Source organism: Carassius auratus, chromosome 32 (genome assembly GCF_003368295.1).
Source record: "Carassius auratus strain Wakin chromosome 32, ASM336829v1, whole genome shotgun sequence".
Classification (NCBI taxonomy): domain Eukaryota; kingdom Metazoa; phylum Chordata; class Actinopteri; order Cypriniformes; family Cyprinidae; genus Carassius; species Carassius auratus.
This window is the reverse complement of record NC_039274.1, coordinates 18104315-18120014: the sequence shown is the minus strand read 5'-3', so window position 1 is coordinate 18120014 and position 15700 is coordinate 18104315. Positions and strand designations below refer to the sequence as shown.

Below are 15700 nucleotides of genomic sequence, written 5' to 3'. Positions count from 1 at the left end.
AACCCCTCCAAACACCCTCAAAATCACATTGCAACCACTCTGAACACCCTAACAATCAAATTGCAACCACTCCGAACACCCTCACAATCACCTTGCAACCACTCCGAACACCCTCACAATCACATTGCATCCACTCCGAACACCCTCACAATCACCTCGCAACCACTCAGAACACCCTCACAATCACCTCGCAACCACTCTGAACACCCTCACAATCACCTCGCAACCACTCCGAACACCCTCACAATCACCTCACAACCACTCAGAACACCCTCACAATCACATTGCATCCACTTCGAACACCCTCACAATCACCTCGCAACCACTCAGAACACCTTAACAATAACCTCGAAACCCTCTACGAACACCCTCACAATCACCTCGCAACCACTCCGAGCACCCTCACAATAACCTCACAACCACTCAGAACACCCTCACAGTAACCTCGCAACCACTCAGAACACCCTAAGAATCACCTCACAACCCCTCCGAACACCCTCACAATCACATTGCAACCACTCCGAACACCCTCACAATCACCTCACAACCACTCAGAACACCCTCACAATCACATTGCATCCACTTCGAACACCCTCACAATCACCTCGCAACCACTCTGAACACCTTAACAATAACCTCGAAACCCTCTACGAACACCCTCACAATCACCTCGCAACCACTCCGAGCACCCTCACAATAACCTCACAACCACTCAGAACACCCTCACAGTAACCTCGCAACCACTCAGAACACCCTAAGAATCACCTCACAACCCCTCCGAACACAATCACAATCACATTGCAACCACTCCGAACACCCTCACAATCACCTCGCAACCACTCCGAACACCCTCACAATCACATTGCATCCACTTCGAACACCCTCACAATCACCTCGCAACCACTCAGAACACCTTAACAATAACCTCGAAACCCTCTACGAACACCCTCACAATCACCTCGCAACCACTCCGAGCACCCTCACAATAACCTCACAACCACTCAGAACACCCTCACAGTAACCTCGCAACCACTCAGAACACCCTAAGAATCACCTCACAACCCCTCCGAACACCCTAACAATCACATTGTGACCACTCCGAACACCCTCACAATCACCTCGCAACCACTCCGAACACCCTCACAATCACATTGCATCCACTCCGAACACCCTCACAATCACCTCGCAACCACTCAGAACACCCTCATAATCACCTCGCAACCACTCCGAACACCCTCACAGTCACCTCGGAACCACTCAGAACACCCTCACAATAGCCTCGCATCCACTCAGAGCACCCTCACAATCACTTCTCAACCACTCCGAACACCCTCACAATCACCTCGCAACCACTCCAAACACCCTCACAGTCACCTCGGAACCACTCCGAACACCCTCACAATAGCCTCGCAACCACTCAGAGCACCCTCACAATCACCTCGCAACCACTCCGAACACCCTCACAATCACATTGCATCCACTCCAAACACCCTCACAATCACCTCGCAACCCCTCCGAACACCCTCACAATCACATTGCATCCACTCAGAACACCCTCACAATCACCTCGCAACCACTCCGAACACCCTCACAATCACCTCGCAACCACTCACAGCACCCTCACAATAGCCTCGCAACCACTCAGCACACCCTAACAATCACCTCGCAACCCCTCCAAACACCCAAACAATCACCTCGCAACCACTCCGAACACCCTCACAATCACACTGCAACTTCCTAGAAACCAATAATGCTCCAGGAATAACAGAATGCTCCAGGAATAACATAGAAGCCATAACACACAACCACTCAGAACACCCAATCAACAATACAGCACACCACCTAGGAACCACCCAGAGCACATTAGGCACCACACTTAGCAACCACTAAAAACATCTTAACAACCATTTAGCGTCCACCTAGCAACCCTTAGAACACCCTAGCAGCCACATGACAACCACCGATAACCCAACATTGTCAAAATTGAACATAATAGGAGATATATGAATGCATCTAAAAACATTTAATAGATCGAATCCCAAATCCTCTAGACGCAAGCTTTATTATTCCACTTCTGCAGCCTGTTCTGTGAGGAAACTGCAGGAGTCTGCAGGTCTTGACTCTGTGTGTTTTATTATACCGAATGCCAGAGAGAGAAAAATATATCTAGTAGTCATAGCAAAAGGCAGTGCTCCTCTAAGGTCACGGTTAAACATATTCCACTCCACATATGGGCCAAATTAGGTAAATTACCGTCTGCCTAAAAGGGCCCTGCAGAGTTCAGCGCACCGGTGAGGCTCGCCAACAAGCATCCCCCGCTGGCTCCAAACATCACTGCGTTTGACGTTTCCTCATATGTTCTGAATATCAGCAAATGCAAAAGTAGTAAGGAAGAGAGCTGATATTCCACACAGCAGGTCAAAACAGGTACAGATCGGTAAAGATACAGATCGGTATCTCACACAGAATTATCCATCACAACAGCTCAAGACGGACGTCTCAGACATGTTAAAGGTCCCATTCTTTGTGATCCCATGTTTTAAACTTTAGTTAGTGTGTAATGTTGTTGTTAGAGTACAAATAATATCTGTAAAATTCTAAAGCTCAAAGTTCAATGCCAAGTGACATTTTATTTTTATATATTACAACGAACGACCAGTTTGGACTACATCCCTCTAGTTCCTACAGTAATGACGTCACTAAAACCATTTTTTGACTAACCTCAGCCCACAGGAAAACACAAAAAGGGGGCGTGGTCTTGTTGCACTCGCACGGAGAAGGAGGAAGAGTTGCATTTGAAGGGTGCTTCAGTTTCTGTAACTTATTACACAAAGGGCAACGCTGTTTAGCTTTGATAACTAGATGGTAGGGCTGTGCAAAAAATAACACGATTTTCATGCGCATCTCGTCAGTAAAGGCGTTCTGTGATTAGAAGTACATCTCTAGACACGTGCGTTCAGATCAGGATTGCCAGAATTTCAAAACAAATCCTGCCTACTTGCTTCTCAAAACTACTCCACAACTAGCATTTCCAGGAGGGCAGAGTGCGCTAAACTGGTGTTGAATCACAACACAGGAGCCGCTGGCACAATCAGAACTCGTTACGTATTTCTGAAGGAGGAACTTTATAGATCAAGGAAGTCATCACCCCCTTTTTATGACATTAAAAACTGTGGTATACAGATTAGTGAATTGTGAGAAAAACTGTTTTTTTTTTTACACGCAAAACATGAACACGTTATTTTGCACACTCTAAACAAAAAAAACATGAAAAACGTAGCCTTTATGTTTCACAGGAGCCTGAAGAAAAACAGGTCGTGTTCAATAACAATCACTTTTTTGAGAATTCATAACTAAAGCATAATTCGCTTTAGTGTGGAACAAAAATACACACAAATTTCAAGAGAAATTTCATATTATATATATATATATATATATATATATATATATATATATATATATATATATATATATATATATATATATATATATATATATATAAGCATAGATTATTTTTTTTTAATCTAGATTCATCTCACTGTAATCTTGGATTAAAAAAAGCTTAATCTTAAAATAGCTCATTTGAATTCTGCCAAAGGCATTCAGAATATGTGTGCTACCCAAATAAAATAATGACTAAAAGTAAGTCTTTTAGAACGTGTTTCTCAAGCCAGGTGGTGCATTAGACCAGGGGCTCATCTCCTGTTTCCAAAATGCATCACAAAGTGCTTGAGAAAGCTGTAAACTAATTCCACAGTGCACAAGGTGCAAACAACTTTACACCTGTTTCACACATACTCCGTATGCGTTCCATATTGCATTCCATATTGCGTTCCACAAATACTGGTGCAGATTTGTTGTTGTTGTTATCGAATGCTGATTTTGGAGATTTTGTGCTGATTTATGCAGAGATTTTTTAATAAATTTTTTGAAGATTATATTCCAGTTATGGCTGATGATTTTGCATTATGAATCTGATTGTCAAATCTGAATATGATGTCATAATCAGGCTGTAACGATATTAAAACTCCATATACATCGGGAAGAAGGAGGCGGGAACTGGCGGACAATCAAAACATTTTAATAATTGAAAAATAAACACAAAACAGCGCACCAGCCCCTCACGGACGACTGGTGCGCACAAAATAAAAAGCAAACATAAAATATTGTCCAGGCCTGGTCCTCTCTCGTACTTCACGGTCGTCGCTCCAGTTTTATATCCTTCCATCTCCTACGTGGGGCTCGATACTGGCGGTGGGGCGCAGGTGCAGCTCATCTTCAATCACTACACCTGGCCTCACTCCTCGTTCCCACGCCTCTCGGCCCCGCCCCACTCGCCACACAGGCATTGATTTTATGACCCAGTAATAACTTTGTTCTCTGATGCTGATTTTGGACATTTCAAGACATTTCAAGGTTGGTCTATTATCTGACGCAGATTTTGAAGCAATTTGGTTATCCTTTTATCAGATGCTGATTTTGGAGATTGATTTTGTTCGTGTTATCATATTTTATGATGTCTAATGCTGATTTTTGGAGATTCCAAGGTAATTATATCATCTGATACTGAATTTGAGCAATTCATTTTGATTCTGTAATCTGATGCTGATTACAATCTCTTTTGAGATTATAATTATCATGTTATCTTAAACTGATTTTAAAGTATCCATGCTGATTCTGTTATCTAATGCCCTTACCTAAATATACAATGTCAGCCTGATGGTGTGTTCAGAGTTGATAAAAAAAAAAAAAAAACCTTCTACTTTGATTCTGTTAATTAATGCAGATTTTGTTGTCGTTACATTTCAGATTTGAAACACATGAGGCTGACGATTTAGAATTTTTAAGATAAAGAGTAACCAAACTGATGATTCTTTCATAATTAGATACTGGTTTATTGACCCTTGATTTTATGGCATCCTATGATTTCTGTTATCTGATGAGTCTCATGTAATCTGATGTTTTAGAGCATTCATGCAGATTCTGTTGTCTGGTGCTGAATTCTGCTTTTTGTCTGGAGCGATTTATGTCATTTTACACAGATTTTTTTCTACATTCTAAGATAATCCTGTGATGATATGCTTATTTTTAGAGATTCCCTAAAACTTGTGTTACATGAGACAGGAGTGAAAACACACGCACACATGGCCAGTGGAGCAGGGCATAGGGACAGATGTTGTAAGCACAGTGTTGGTCTCTCTCGACTGCTTCTACAGAGGAACTAAAGCTGGAAAGGGTACGCGGGGAGGGGGTTGATAAAGTGTGACACACTTGTGCCCACAAGCCAGGGGATTTTCAGTAGTGAGTAATGGAGCTGTGTACAGTGATAAAACCAGTCTCTAGCCAAATGCTGCCTAAGACCTAAAACATATAGAGGGCCTAAAAATAAACGTACAATGCTATACGAGTTAAACAGGTGAGTCGAGATCCTATCCAAGCCATATTTCACCTGAAAATAAACAGAAGCCTATTTAAGGACCATTAAGATGTTTTGCATTGTGATGGAATGTATAAAACATTACAAAATCTCATTACCAAAATGTTTCCTTTTTTTTTTAGTAATGTTTCTTATCTGATTTTTCTTTCTTTCTTTCTTTCTTTCTTTCTTTTTCTTTTGCCTGTAGCTTTCATTATTGCAATAATATATGCACACGCACACACACACACACACACACACACACACACATACACACATACATATAAAACTCTGATATGCCAGTAGGTGTCAACAGAAAACTATCAATATTTACATTATTAAACCTCAGTGAAATCTGTAAATTAATTACTTAGATCATAAGAGATCATGTTTTTCTATTTTAAGTTAGAGGAATGATTTATGAGTCATTGAATCGTAAAATACGTATCTATTCAGGAATAAAACTCAGGAATGAAACCTGAGACCTGTGTAAGGAACTATTTTCACTGCAACACTTTGTCTAAAATGTAAGTTACTCATTTTTTAAATCTTCTTTATTGTCATTGTACAGGAATATCATACTCGCAGGTTTGCTGTTGCTGTTGCAGTATGTCTGTGATGTGGTCACTGGTATTTGCTGATAGCCAGGAAAACAACACTGTTGGTTGTGTCATTTTGTTTAATTATGTCACCAAGGCTAAACCTTATAAAATCCTTACATCTCATAAAGCAGCTTTGCATTTGGGTTTTTTTCTATGCATAATGTATGTATGCTCACTAGGTATTGAAATAGCAAAAGAATGTGATGAACTGAGTCACATAAAAGAGTCACCTTCAGATGAAGGTTAATTCCAGGAGAAACATGCCGCAGGTGTTGTGCATTCAGAGGAGAGCGCTCGCTCACACACACACACACACACACACACACACTGCTCTCTCTGCATGTGTGATTTGAGAATGCTCTGAGTGGGTCATTTCCTGACTCTATAAATGTAGTGTCTCAAATCACACTATCACTTAATAAGAGCATCTTCAGCTCATGTCCACCCTTCCAGTGAGAAACACAACACACAACAGAAACAGCCTCTATGCAAGGGTGAAAAAGCAGTGCAAGAATCTCTGTGGCATGAAACTGGATGTGCTATTAGTAAACAGTGCGATATTCACTTCAAACTATTGCTCCACAGAACAACTGACCATAGAGGATGACAGTTCACACTAAAGGCAACACTAATGCGTTTAGATTATAATACGAGCGCATTCAGATGCTGAACACTGTCCAATAGACTATATAAACTATATTCTGCCTGATAAATAAATAAATAAAATAAGTAGCATGTTCAATTTGTGTCAGAAAGCAGCGGTGAAGAGCAGCAGTTGGCGTGATGACGGCTCATGACGGGCCGAGAGTGTAAATGTGAAGTGGACACAGCTGTTACCTCTCTGTCAAAAACACTTCCATTCAACTGTGCCCAAAACCTCATCTTACAGATCAAGTACAACCAGCAAAATGTAATTAAATGCATGCCTTCCAAACCGCTGCTTTCACCAGGGAGACATCATTTGAACACAGATCTGTCTGTCAATGAAAACAAGCTTTCAAGAGAAGACAAATATCAAGTATCACTACTACTTATTCTCACAATTAGATTTTGAACTCCCTTAGTGGAAACTGAAGAGTATATCTTGAGGACTCATAGGACCATGAAAAAATGGTGGGAAGAAAGTTTTTTTTTTTTTTTTTTTGCAGATAATTTCAGTTATTATTTTCACTTGGTGATGACCACCAATATGAGCTGTGCAACAGTAACAGCGTTTTTCCCACAGTGTTAGTGAAGATGTTTATGAAAGTTTTCTTTCTTCAAAAGGCTTTTCATTAAATAGTGAAATTAGTGTCACACATTTGAGAAACATTCGCTCTGTAATTAGTGCCAGTCAGTTGACGATGTTTCGAGTTTCAGTAAGCAGCTTTGAGCTTCCCTCCACAAACTTCATTTGATGCTTTTCCAATTAAAGAGTGCATTTCAACGTTTCTGGTTCGACCACTAACTCAAGCAAACAACCTTCAAGCTCATTCGATCCTTGTGCTGCCCACAGACACCAAACAACTCATTTCACTAAATCAAAGTTTCCATTTTCACAACCACAACATTCCCATCAGCAGCTCCACCCGCTAAAATGTTCTTAGTAGCTTTAAGAAGGCCACAGTGAGCCTGATTAAAACATCTCATATTTCACCCAAAGAGCATAAGATACACAAGATCACACTTGCATTAAAGAAATAAAGGTTATTTGTTCATTTGAATTTTGTATTTTAGAAGTATTTTGTATTTTTTATATATATATATATATATATATATATATATATATATATATATATATATATATATATATATATATATATATATATTATTTGTTTTTCTATGGAGGGCCAAATTACTCAGAATTAAATTATTAAATAAATCGTTAAACATATAATTAAATATACACACACACACACACACACACACACACACATATATATATATTTATATATAAATGCAGAAATAAATGCATTAATATTAACCTATTTATTTATTCATTTATTTATGTATTTTTTTATTGATAAAATATTGAACGAATGAATAAATGAATTTATATATATAAGGCATTTATATATGTATTTAATTATTAGTCATTTTCAACAAACACATTTTTATTTAAATACAGTACAAATAAATGTTGGATTTATTTATTTAAATTAAATTAATAAAACTAATTAAAGTGACACAGTAACAATGTAATGCTATATATTTAGGATTATTTTTTCACATAAGTGTTATTTTATTTTATTTATTTACTAATTCTTTTGACATTCACATAGTAATGAGAAGTTTGGTGTGAAATATGCTTAACTTTCATGTATTATTTCAAAATAATGATACTCCAAAAAAAATAGGCTTCGTTTTCTTTTAAGACCACTTGATGAGTGCAGCGTTCTTTCATTCACTGATGCATTTCGGTTTTATTGCTTTATATACAGTGCATCAGAACATGAAATGTTTATATATTATTATTATTATTATTATTATTTATTTTTTTATTATTATTATTATTATTATTACTATTATCATTGTTATTGTTATTATTATTATTATTATTATTATTATTATTATTATTATTATTATTATTATTATTAATAATAATAATAATAATAATAATAATAATAATAATAATAATGTATTATTACGATTATTATTGCTGTTGTTGCTAATAATAATAAAAACAAATAACACTTTTTAATATAATATAAAAATAGAGGAAAGTCATGATATTGAAGCATATCTTCATTTCTATTTTTTTCCTTGATTAAAAAGTAATCAAAAAATTAAGGTTTTGTTAAGGCTTCTAAGTTAACTTTTAAGTGTACGCCAGCAAACTGATGATCAGGCATGAGCTAAACAGCTTGAACAAAACTTGAACAAAGTTGAATTCATAGGGTCTTTCTTACTATTTTCCTTTTGAAACACTTTTTTTTTTTTTTGCAATTCACTTTGAGAAAAAGACCCTAGTTTTCAAAAGCTTGTGCCAACGCTCCAGCTCTTACCTAGCCTGTTGTCCAGGACTCCGAAATCCAGCGTATACTTGACCACGTGATAGTTATTCCACACATAGAGCAGATTGTCTCTGGGATTGTAATCCACGGCAGCGATGTACTGGTATGAGTTGGGGAAGGGGATGTCCAGATAGCCGTCTTTGCTCAGCTCCGTGTTGTAGATGTAGTCGATTTTATTCCCGGTGGCTTCGCTATCGTCGTCTTCGTAGACGGTCTTGACCACGTACAGGATCCCGCATATCATAAAGGCGTTGGAAGCAGAGCGTTTGTCGTAGGCCGTATCCCAAGTTCCCTCCACACGTAACGTATACGGGTTGAGCTGGCTGATCACGATCCGTCCATTGTTTTGCTCCGTGGCGTAAATCACCCAAAGACCGTTCTCATCCACCGCCAAATCGATATCAGACTTGCCTCCCCAGCGATACGGCGAAGTGTCGTGGTAGTTTGCGCTAGCGATGATAGCCTCACCGCTCTTGATGCGAGTGCGCAGATCGAACTTGACGATATTCCTGGTCCTCTCCTTGTTGAAGAACAGCGCGCCGTCGTAGACGACGAACCCGGTGCCGTCCACCCGATGGGGGAGCTTGTAGGTCGTGGTGGGTCGTCCTGCGATGAAGTCCTCTTTGCTGGAGTATTCGGTGAGGGTGTCTGTGCGATACGGCGTCCAGGGCATGTAATAGATCTTATCCGAGGCCTGGAGGGGGTCTTTGCACCAAGCTCCCGACTGGTGGTCCGACTCGAACAGATGCTCGCTCTGATAAACGCCACGTAAGAGCCCTGGGCACAAGAAAACTACAGACAAACAAAGAGAGAAAGACAAGTGAGCGTGATTTTGAAAGAACTTTATGATAATTTTCATTTGATAGGACGGATAATGGCTCACTTGTGGACACACAGTCACATGACATGATTAGACGGCTGAGTAGACGCACATTTACACTTTTGCACATTTGCACAGAAATGCTGGGTTAAATTGCACATTTGCACAAAAATGCTGGGTTAAATACAACTCAGCGTTGGGTAAAATATGAACAAACCCAGCAATTGTATACTTTTGACCCAGCAATTTGTAGTAACCCAAATGCTGGGTCAAAACATTTGCACTCTAAAAAATGCTGGGTTAAATACAAACAGAGCCAATCCTCCCTATATGCAACGTACGTATTATATCTGAAACATCAGTCAAATAATGTAATGTGTATGTCATACAGTCTTGCTTGAGACAAAAGCGTAGCAAGTCACTGAAGAGACACTGTTTCTCAAGAGCGTTCCATGAGCGCGATTCAAGATGGAGTGAAACACGGACAAATGCGATTCATTAATTCTTTTGAACCCAGTCCAGTTAAATGTTTAACCAAACCTTCTGGATAGTAACCCAAATAATGGGTCAAAACAACCCAAAGTGGGGTTTGTCCATATTTTACCCAGTGCTGGGTTGTATTTAACCCAGCAATTTTTAGAGTGTGGGCTGCTTTCCATGATCCATCACGTATTTAAAAGGAAAGCGATAAACACTGATTATGGAGGAGAATTTAATTGTTATTCACTATGCTTTAACATACAAGCAACGTCAACTCTCTTGTATTTCTGTTTAACAACATTGTGCCACATCACTTTCACTAGACAATGACGGATGCTCTTACAATGCAATGCATTACATCTGCTGTGTATTATGCTATTTCAGCTCATTCTGGCCAGGAAGCATTCATTTAGAAATGAAGACGCTGCTTGACTGACGAGTTAAACTAGACTAGTGTGCATCCAGAAAGCACTATAGTCAGGTGACAAACAGCCATGTAATGCAGCTAATTGAATTCAATTTGTACATTATTATTAGTAACATTTTTAAAGTTAAAGATTCAAATTTTGCAAAAATATAAAACATTAATTTAAAAAAGTGGTGTTTTTACTTTTAGTTGGTGGATTTACTTTAAAATAATTTTCACTCAGAAATTGGCTCAAAGAAATGCAAGTAACATATTTACATTTTTTAAAGACTGATACAGTATTTTCCTGTAACACATACTCAAAAAAAAAAAAAAAAAAACACTCAAACTTACCTTTATTTTTTTCTTTGCTATGAATGTATTTTATTTCAATCTTACTGCTTTCATTTTGAATTTCTCTCATCACATTACTATACTGTTTATATATATATATATATATATATATATATATATATATATATATATATATATATATATATGTGTGTGTGTGTGTGTGTGTGTGTGTGTGTGTGTGTGTGTATGTGTGTATATGTATATATATATATATATATATATATATATATATATATATATATATATATATATATATATATAGGAAAAGTTAAGATTGTCATAATTTATTACACCGTCCCAAACTTTCATAAACAAGGTTTTTTTTGCATTCATTGATGCACTGGCGCATCATCTTGAACCATTTTTGTTCATTCTGGTGGCATTTTTGCCCTAATCAGCTGTTAATTTCCAACTTCTTCAGAATGTCTTTTTTGGGTCCCACAGGAAGCCAGAAATTCATAAGGGTTTGGAAAAACATGACTTTGAGTAAATCATTTTTTTCTCTCTCTCTCTTTAGGAGGGAGCCAGTCCTTCAGAAGCATGTGCATCTACTACAGGGGCACCACACTTTACTCCTGGAGCACGAATTATCCAGAAGAGTCGAGCTCAGCCCTAATTAAACACACCTGAAGTGGCTAAACAAGGTCTTAAGGGTTTCTGGAAGCTTCCAGACAGGTGTGTTATATGAGGATGGATCTGAAATCTCTCCCTCGAGGAGATAGATTGGATGCATGCAGAAAGATTTAATTTTGACTTGAAGTTGGCATTTAAAATTTTGATAAATAAGAGGCAGCTTATTAATGACGGCTGGTCAAAGGGGCCAGAGGCCGCGGAGACATAATAATGAGCTTATATTTATTACAATCCGAACAGATTCCATCCCGATGCTAAGATATTGTCAATTTGTGTCAACATGATTTATTGCGTCTGCATGCACAAAACTAATAATAAGCATATTTTGCTCCATTCAGCTTCGCTCTAAGCAGCGGCACAGCATCAGAACAGAAAGATTGTGTTTCTTTCCAGGGCTTTCGCCTCGAGAAATTGATTAAAGCCCAAGTCCGACTGCGGCGATCCATACACTTTACCAGATTAGGTTAGAAATATATAAACTCATTCCAATTAATTTCCTGTGAGGGTCAAATCTGTTGATACCACAGACAGTGTGATCTACAGAGATGGTGGTAAGCGGGCAGCACACGTGTTTTTGTTTTTGTTTTTTGTTTTTTCAGATCTGCCTGTTTCATCCTTTTTCATGTTCCAGTGGTTGATTTTATGAAAACAATAAAAAAGCACTCTAAAACAGTCTTGTTAAAGTGTTTTACTTTCAGCTTTCATTTTTACTACAAATGGCTTTTATGCAGATTTCACTGCTTTACTCTTTGATTCCAATGCTAAACTATGAAAATCTTTTATAAAAAAATATAACGTGAATAACTAATACATGTTAATAAACTAAACAGGGTAAAATGACCCATTTCAATATATACTCCATGGATGATTTGTGTGAAGGTTATTCATATTTTATTACAATTATTATAATAATGTATTCCCTAATAAAGCTTTATCTAAAGTGTATTTATTTGTTTGTTTGTTTGAACATATAATGAAAGAAGAGTGTAAACATAATTAAAATATATAATATATAAACGGAGTAGAGTAAAATAAACCAATTCATTATTTTTTGTGTGATTTATTATAAAATTTTGTTAAATACGCAAGAAAAATTAACGTATTTAAAATATTTAATATAATATGTAATTTATAAAGAAAACATGTTAAAATAAACCATTAATATTTAATATTTATTGTGTGAAATGATTTTTGGGAAGATAATTCATAATTTAGAATTCAAATAATTTATTCCCTATAATAAAAGCTTTATCAAGTTAATTTTTGCTTTTTTTTTTTTTTTTTTTTTACCAAATTACACAAATGTGAAAATATATTTAAAATAAATCATATAATGTATTGAAGTGGTTCAACCCCTTTTGAAGAAATCAGATTTTGACCAATGTTTTGTGTTTTAGACCAATCTCAAAACTTCCAATATTGGCTAAAATCATGGAGAAGCGCGTTCTCACCCAACTTCAGTCATTTGTTGATACAAATGAGATCTGTAAAGTGTTTCAATCAGGTTAAAAAAAAAAAAAAACATCTCAGCACTGTATCAGCTCTGCAGCACTGCTGAAAGTCTTTAATTATATTTTTCTTTCGACTGATCTCTGAAATTTTACTGTAGTTTTACTTTTAGATATGACAGCAGCGTTTGATACAATTGACCATCAAATACTTATATCTCATCTTGAAACATCTGTGGGTATCTGTGGAAGTCATATTTTCAAAATAGGAGTTTTTTTCGGTCTGTATGGGAGAATTTGTATCAGCAGTGGTACCCATTTCTTGTGGTGTCCCGCAAGGCTCTATTTTAGCACCTTTTTTATTGTCTCTGTATATGCTTCCGTTAGGATTGATTTTGGATAAATATGGTGTGCCATTTAATTCTTACACTGATGACACTCAGTTGTATTTGTCTTTTAACTCAGATTCTTTCAGTGCCTTGGGGCATCTGTTGGCCTGTGTAACTTTTATAGTCTTAATGAATCAAAAACAGAGATCATTATATGTCGTCCCTCTTAAAGGAGTAAACTTAGGAACACTAAGCCCTTTTAGGAAAAATCAAGTAAAAAATGTGAGTGTGATCTGTGATAGTGCTTTAAAATTTAACTCTCAAATTAGTGAAGTTGTCAAAGTTAGCTTCTACCAATTAAGAATTATTAGTAAGATCCAGCCTTTCTTAGCATGTACAGACTTGGAGAAGTTTATTCATGTTTTAATTTTTTCTCACTTTATTACGGTACTCAAACTAATTTTTTGGACAGAGTACAAATGTTTCAAAATTCAGCGGCAAGACTATTGATGGGTATGAACACATTACTCCAGTTTTGAGATCATTCCATCGGTTATCAATATTTTACAGAATTAATTTTACATTTTTGTTTTTTAAATCCCTGCATGGTATAGCCCCCCGTACATTGCTGATCTTATTCATATTCAAGAGTCAAAGAGATAATTAAGATCTAATGGACAAAAAGTTCAGAGGTGACAGTGCATTTTCGGTAGCTGCCTCAAGGCTTTGGAACAGTTTGCCATTGTCTTTGCGACATTTATTTTATCTGAATGAATTTAAGAATGAGTTAAATACTTTTTTGTTTGTTTTCATTAGCGTTGATCAGGAATGAGTGCTGAGATACTGTCGCTGTAGTTACCCTTTGGTCTGTCTTGTTTGATGTGTACTGTCGATTTTATTATTTGCTTTTATATTCTTGTTGAACTTACTGAACAGCACTTTGGTCAACTTCGTTAAAATATATATTGAAAATATATTTAAAATATGTGTAATATATTGTAAAATGTATAAACTGAACAGTAATAAAATATTTCAACATTTACTGTGTGAAAATGATTTGTGTGATGATAATAATTTACTGTAATTATTAACAATTAATAATTATTATAGTATTTATTCTCTAATAAAGCTGTCTCTAAAGTGACTCTTTTCTTTAACAAATTATAAAAGAACGAGAATCTATTTAAAATATATAACATAAAATAATACAGAGTCAAATTATTTTTTATATTTATTGTGTGAAAGATTATTTGTGAATATATTTAATAATTTATTGTATTATAATAATAATTTATTCTCTGATAAAGCTCTATCTAAAGTTTCTTCTTTTGCCAAATTATGCAACAATAGTACTGTAGTATAGAAGAATTTATAATTATATAATATAACATTCAGAAGTATATAATATAACGTGTTTAATGTGATCAATGCGTCTGAGGAAATTACATTGATTAATTACTGATTTAATGTCAGATTTCTCCAGTGCTGCATTTATATTCACATTATTAGACAAAATAAGCCAGCGAGTTTGGAAAGTTTCTTCTAAAGGAATTTAATTCCCAAAAGTCCACATAGTTGAAGAAACTCATTTCATTCCTTGGTCCTGTGAAAAATAAAGCTTCCTCTGGCTCCGTGACTCCATTAGTTAGTCTGAGCGTCTCTAAGACAGAAATAATACGGCTTACACAGGTGTGGTAAAGGTTAATGAAGTGGGCCGTTTGGCTCCTGCGTCAGCACCGTTTTAATGCCTCACACACACACACACACACACATGACTCTCTGACTGTCCACCCAGATGACATTATTATAGTAGTATGCAGTGAGCGGCTGCATCAGAAACCAGCAAACGCTCCAATCTGTGTCTTAAAGCGGCGATTAAAGCAAAGCCCCAAACACCCTGCAGTCAGGATCACAGTGCTACAACACACACACACACACACACACACACACAGTCTTCAGAGAGAGTCTCTAATGAAGGAGGCAGACGAGGCCTGATGGAGGAAAGAGGTGAAGAAGGGCTTTTCAAAGAATAGTTCAGCCAGAAATATCATTTGGTCTTGATTTAGTCACTATTATGTCAGTCCATTTGTCTTTCTTTAATCAGAGAAGCACTAAAGCAGATGTTTGACAGAATGTTCATGCTTCTCTTTTCCGTATCATGAAAGCAAACTAGAGTATTTTGCACCAATGGGTGGAGTCTATTAGGCCTGCAGCTACTG

General features: G+C 36.8%; 1 protein-coding gene across 24 annotated transcripts in view; it reads right to left on the bottom strand.

The window, feature by feature from the left end:
• LOC113051738 (adhesion G protein-coupled receptor L3) overlaps positions 1–15700 on the bottom strand; it is a 245423-nt gene that overhangs the window by 96932 nt on the left and 132791 nt on the right. For all 24 annotated transcript variants that reach the window (XM_026215749.1, XM_026215753.1, XM_026215761.1 and 21 more), the window contains one exon: positions 9003–9803. In XM_026215749.1, the coding sequence (XP_026071534.1) occupies positions 9003–9803 (801 nt within the window). The remainder of the gene's footprint in view (positions 1–9002; positions 9804–15700) is intronic.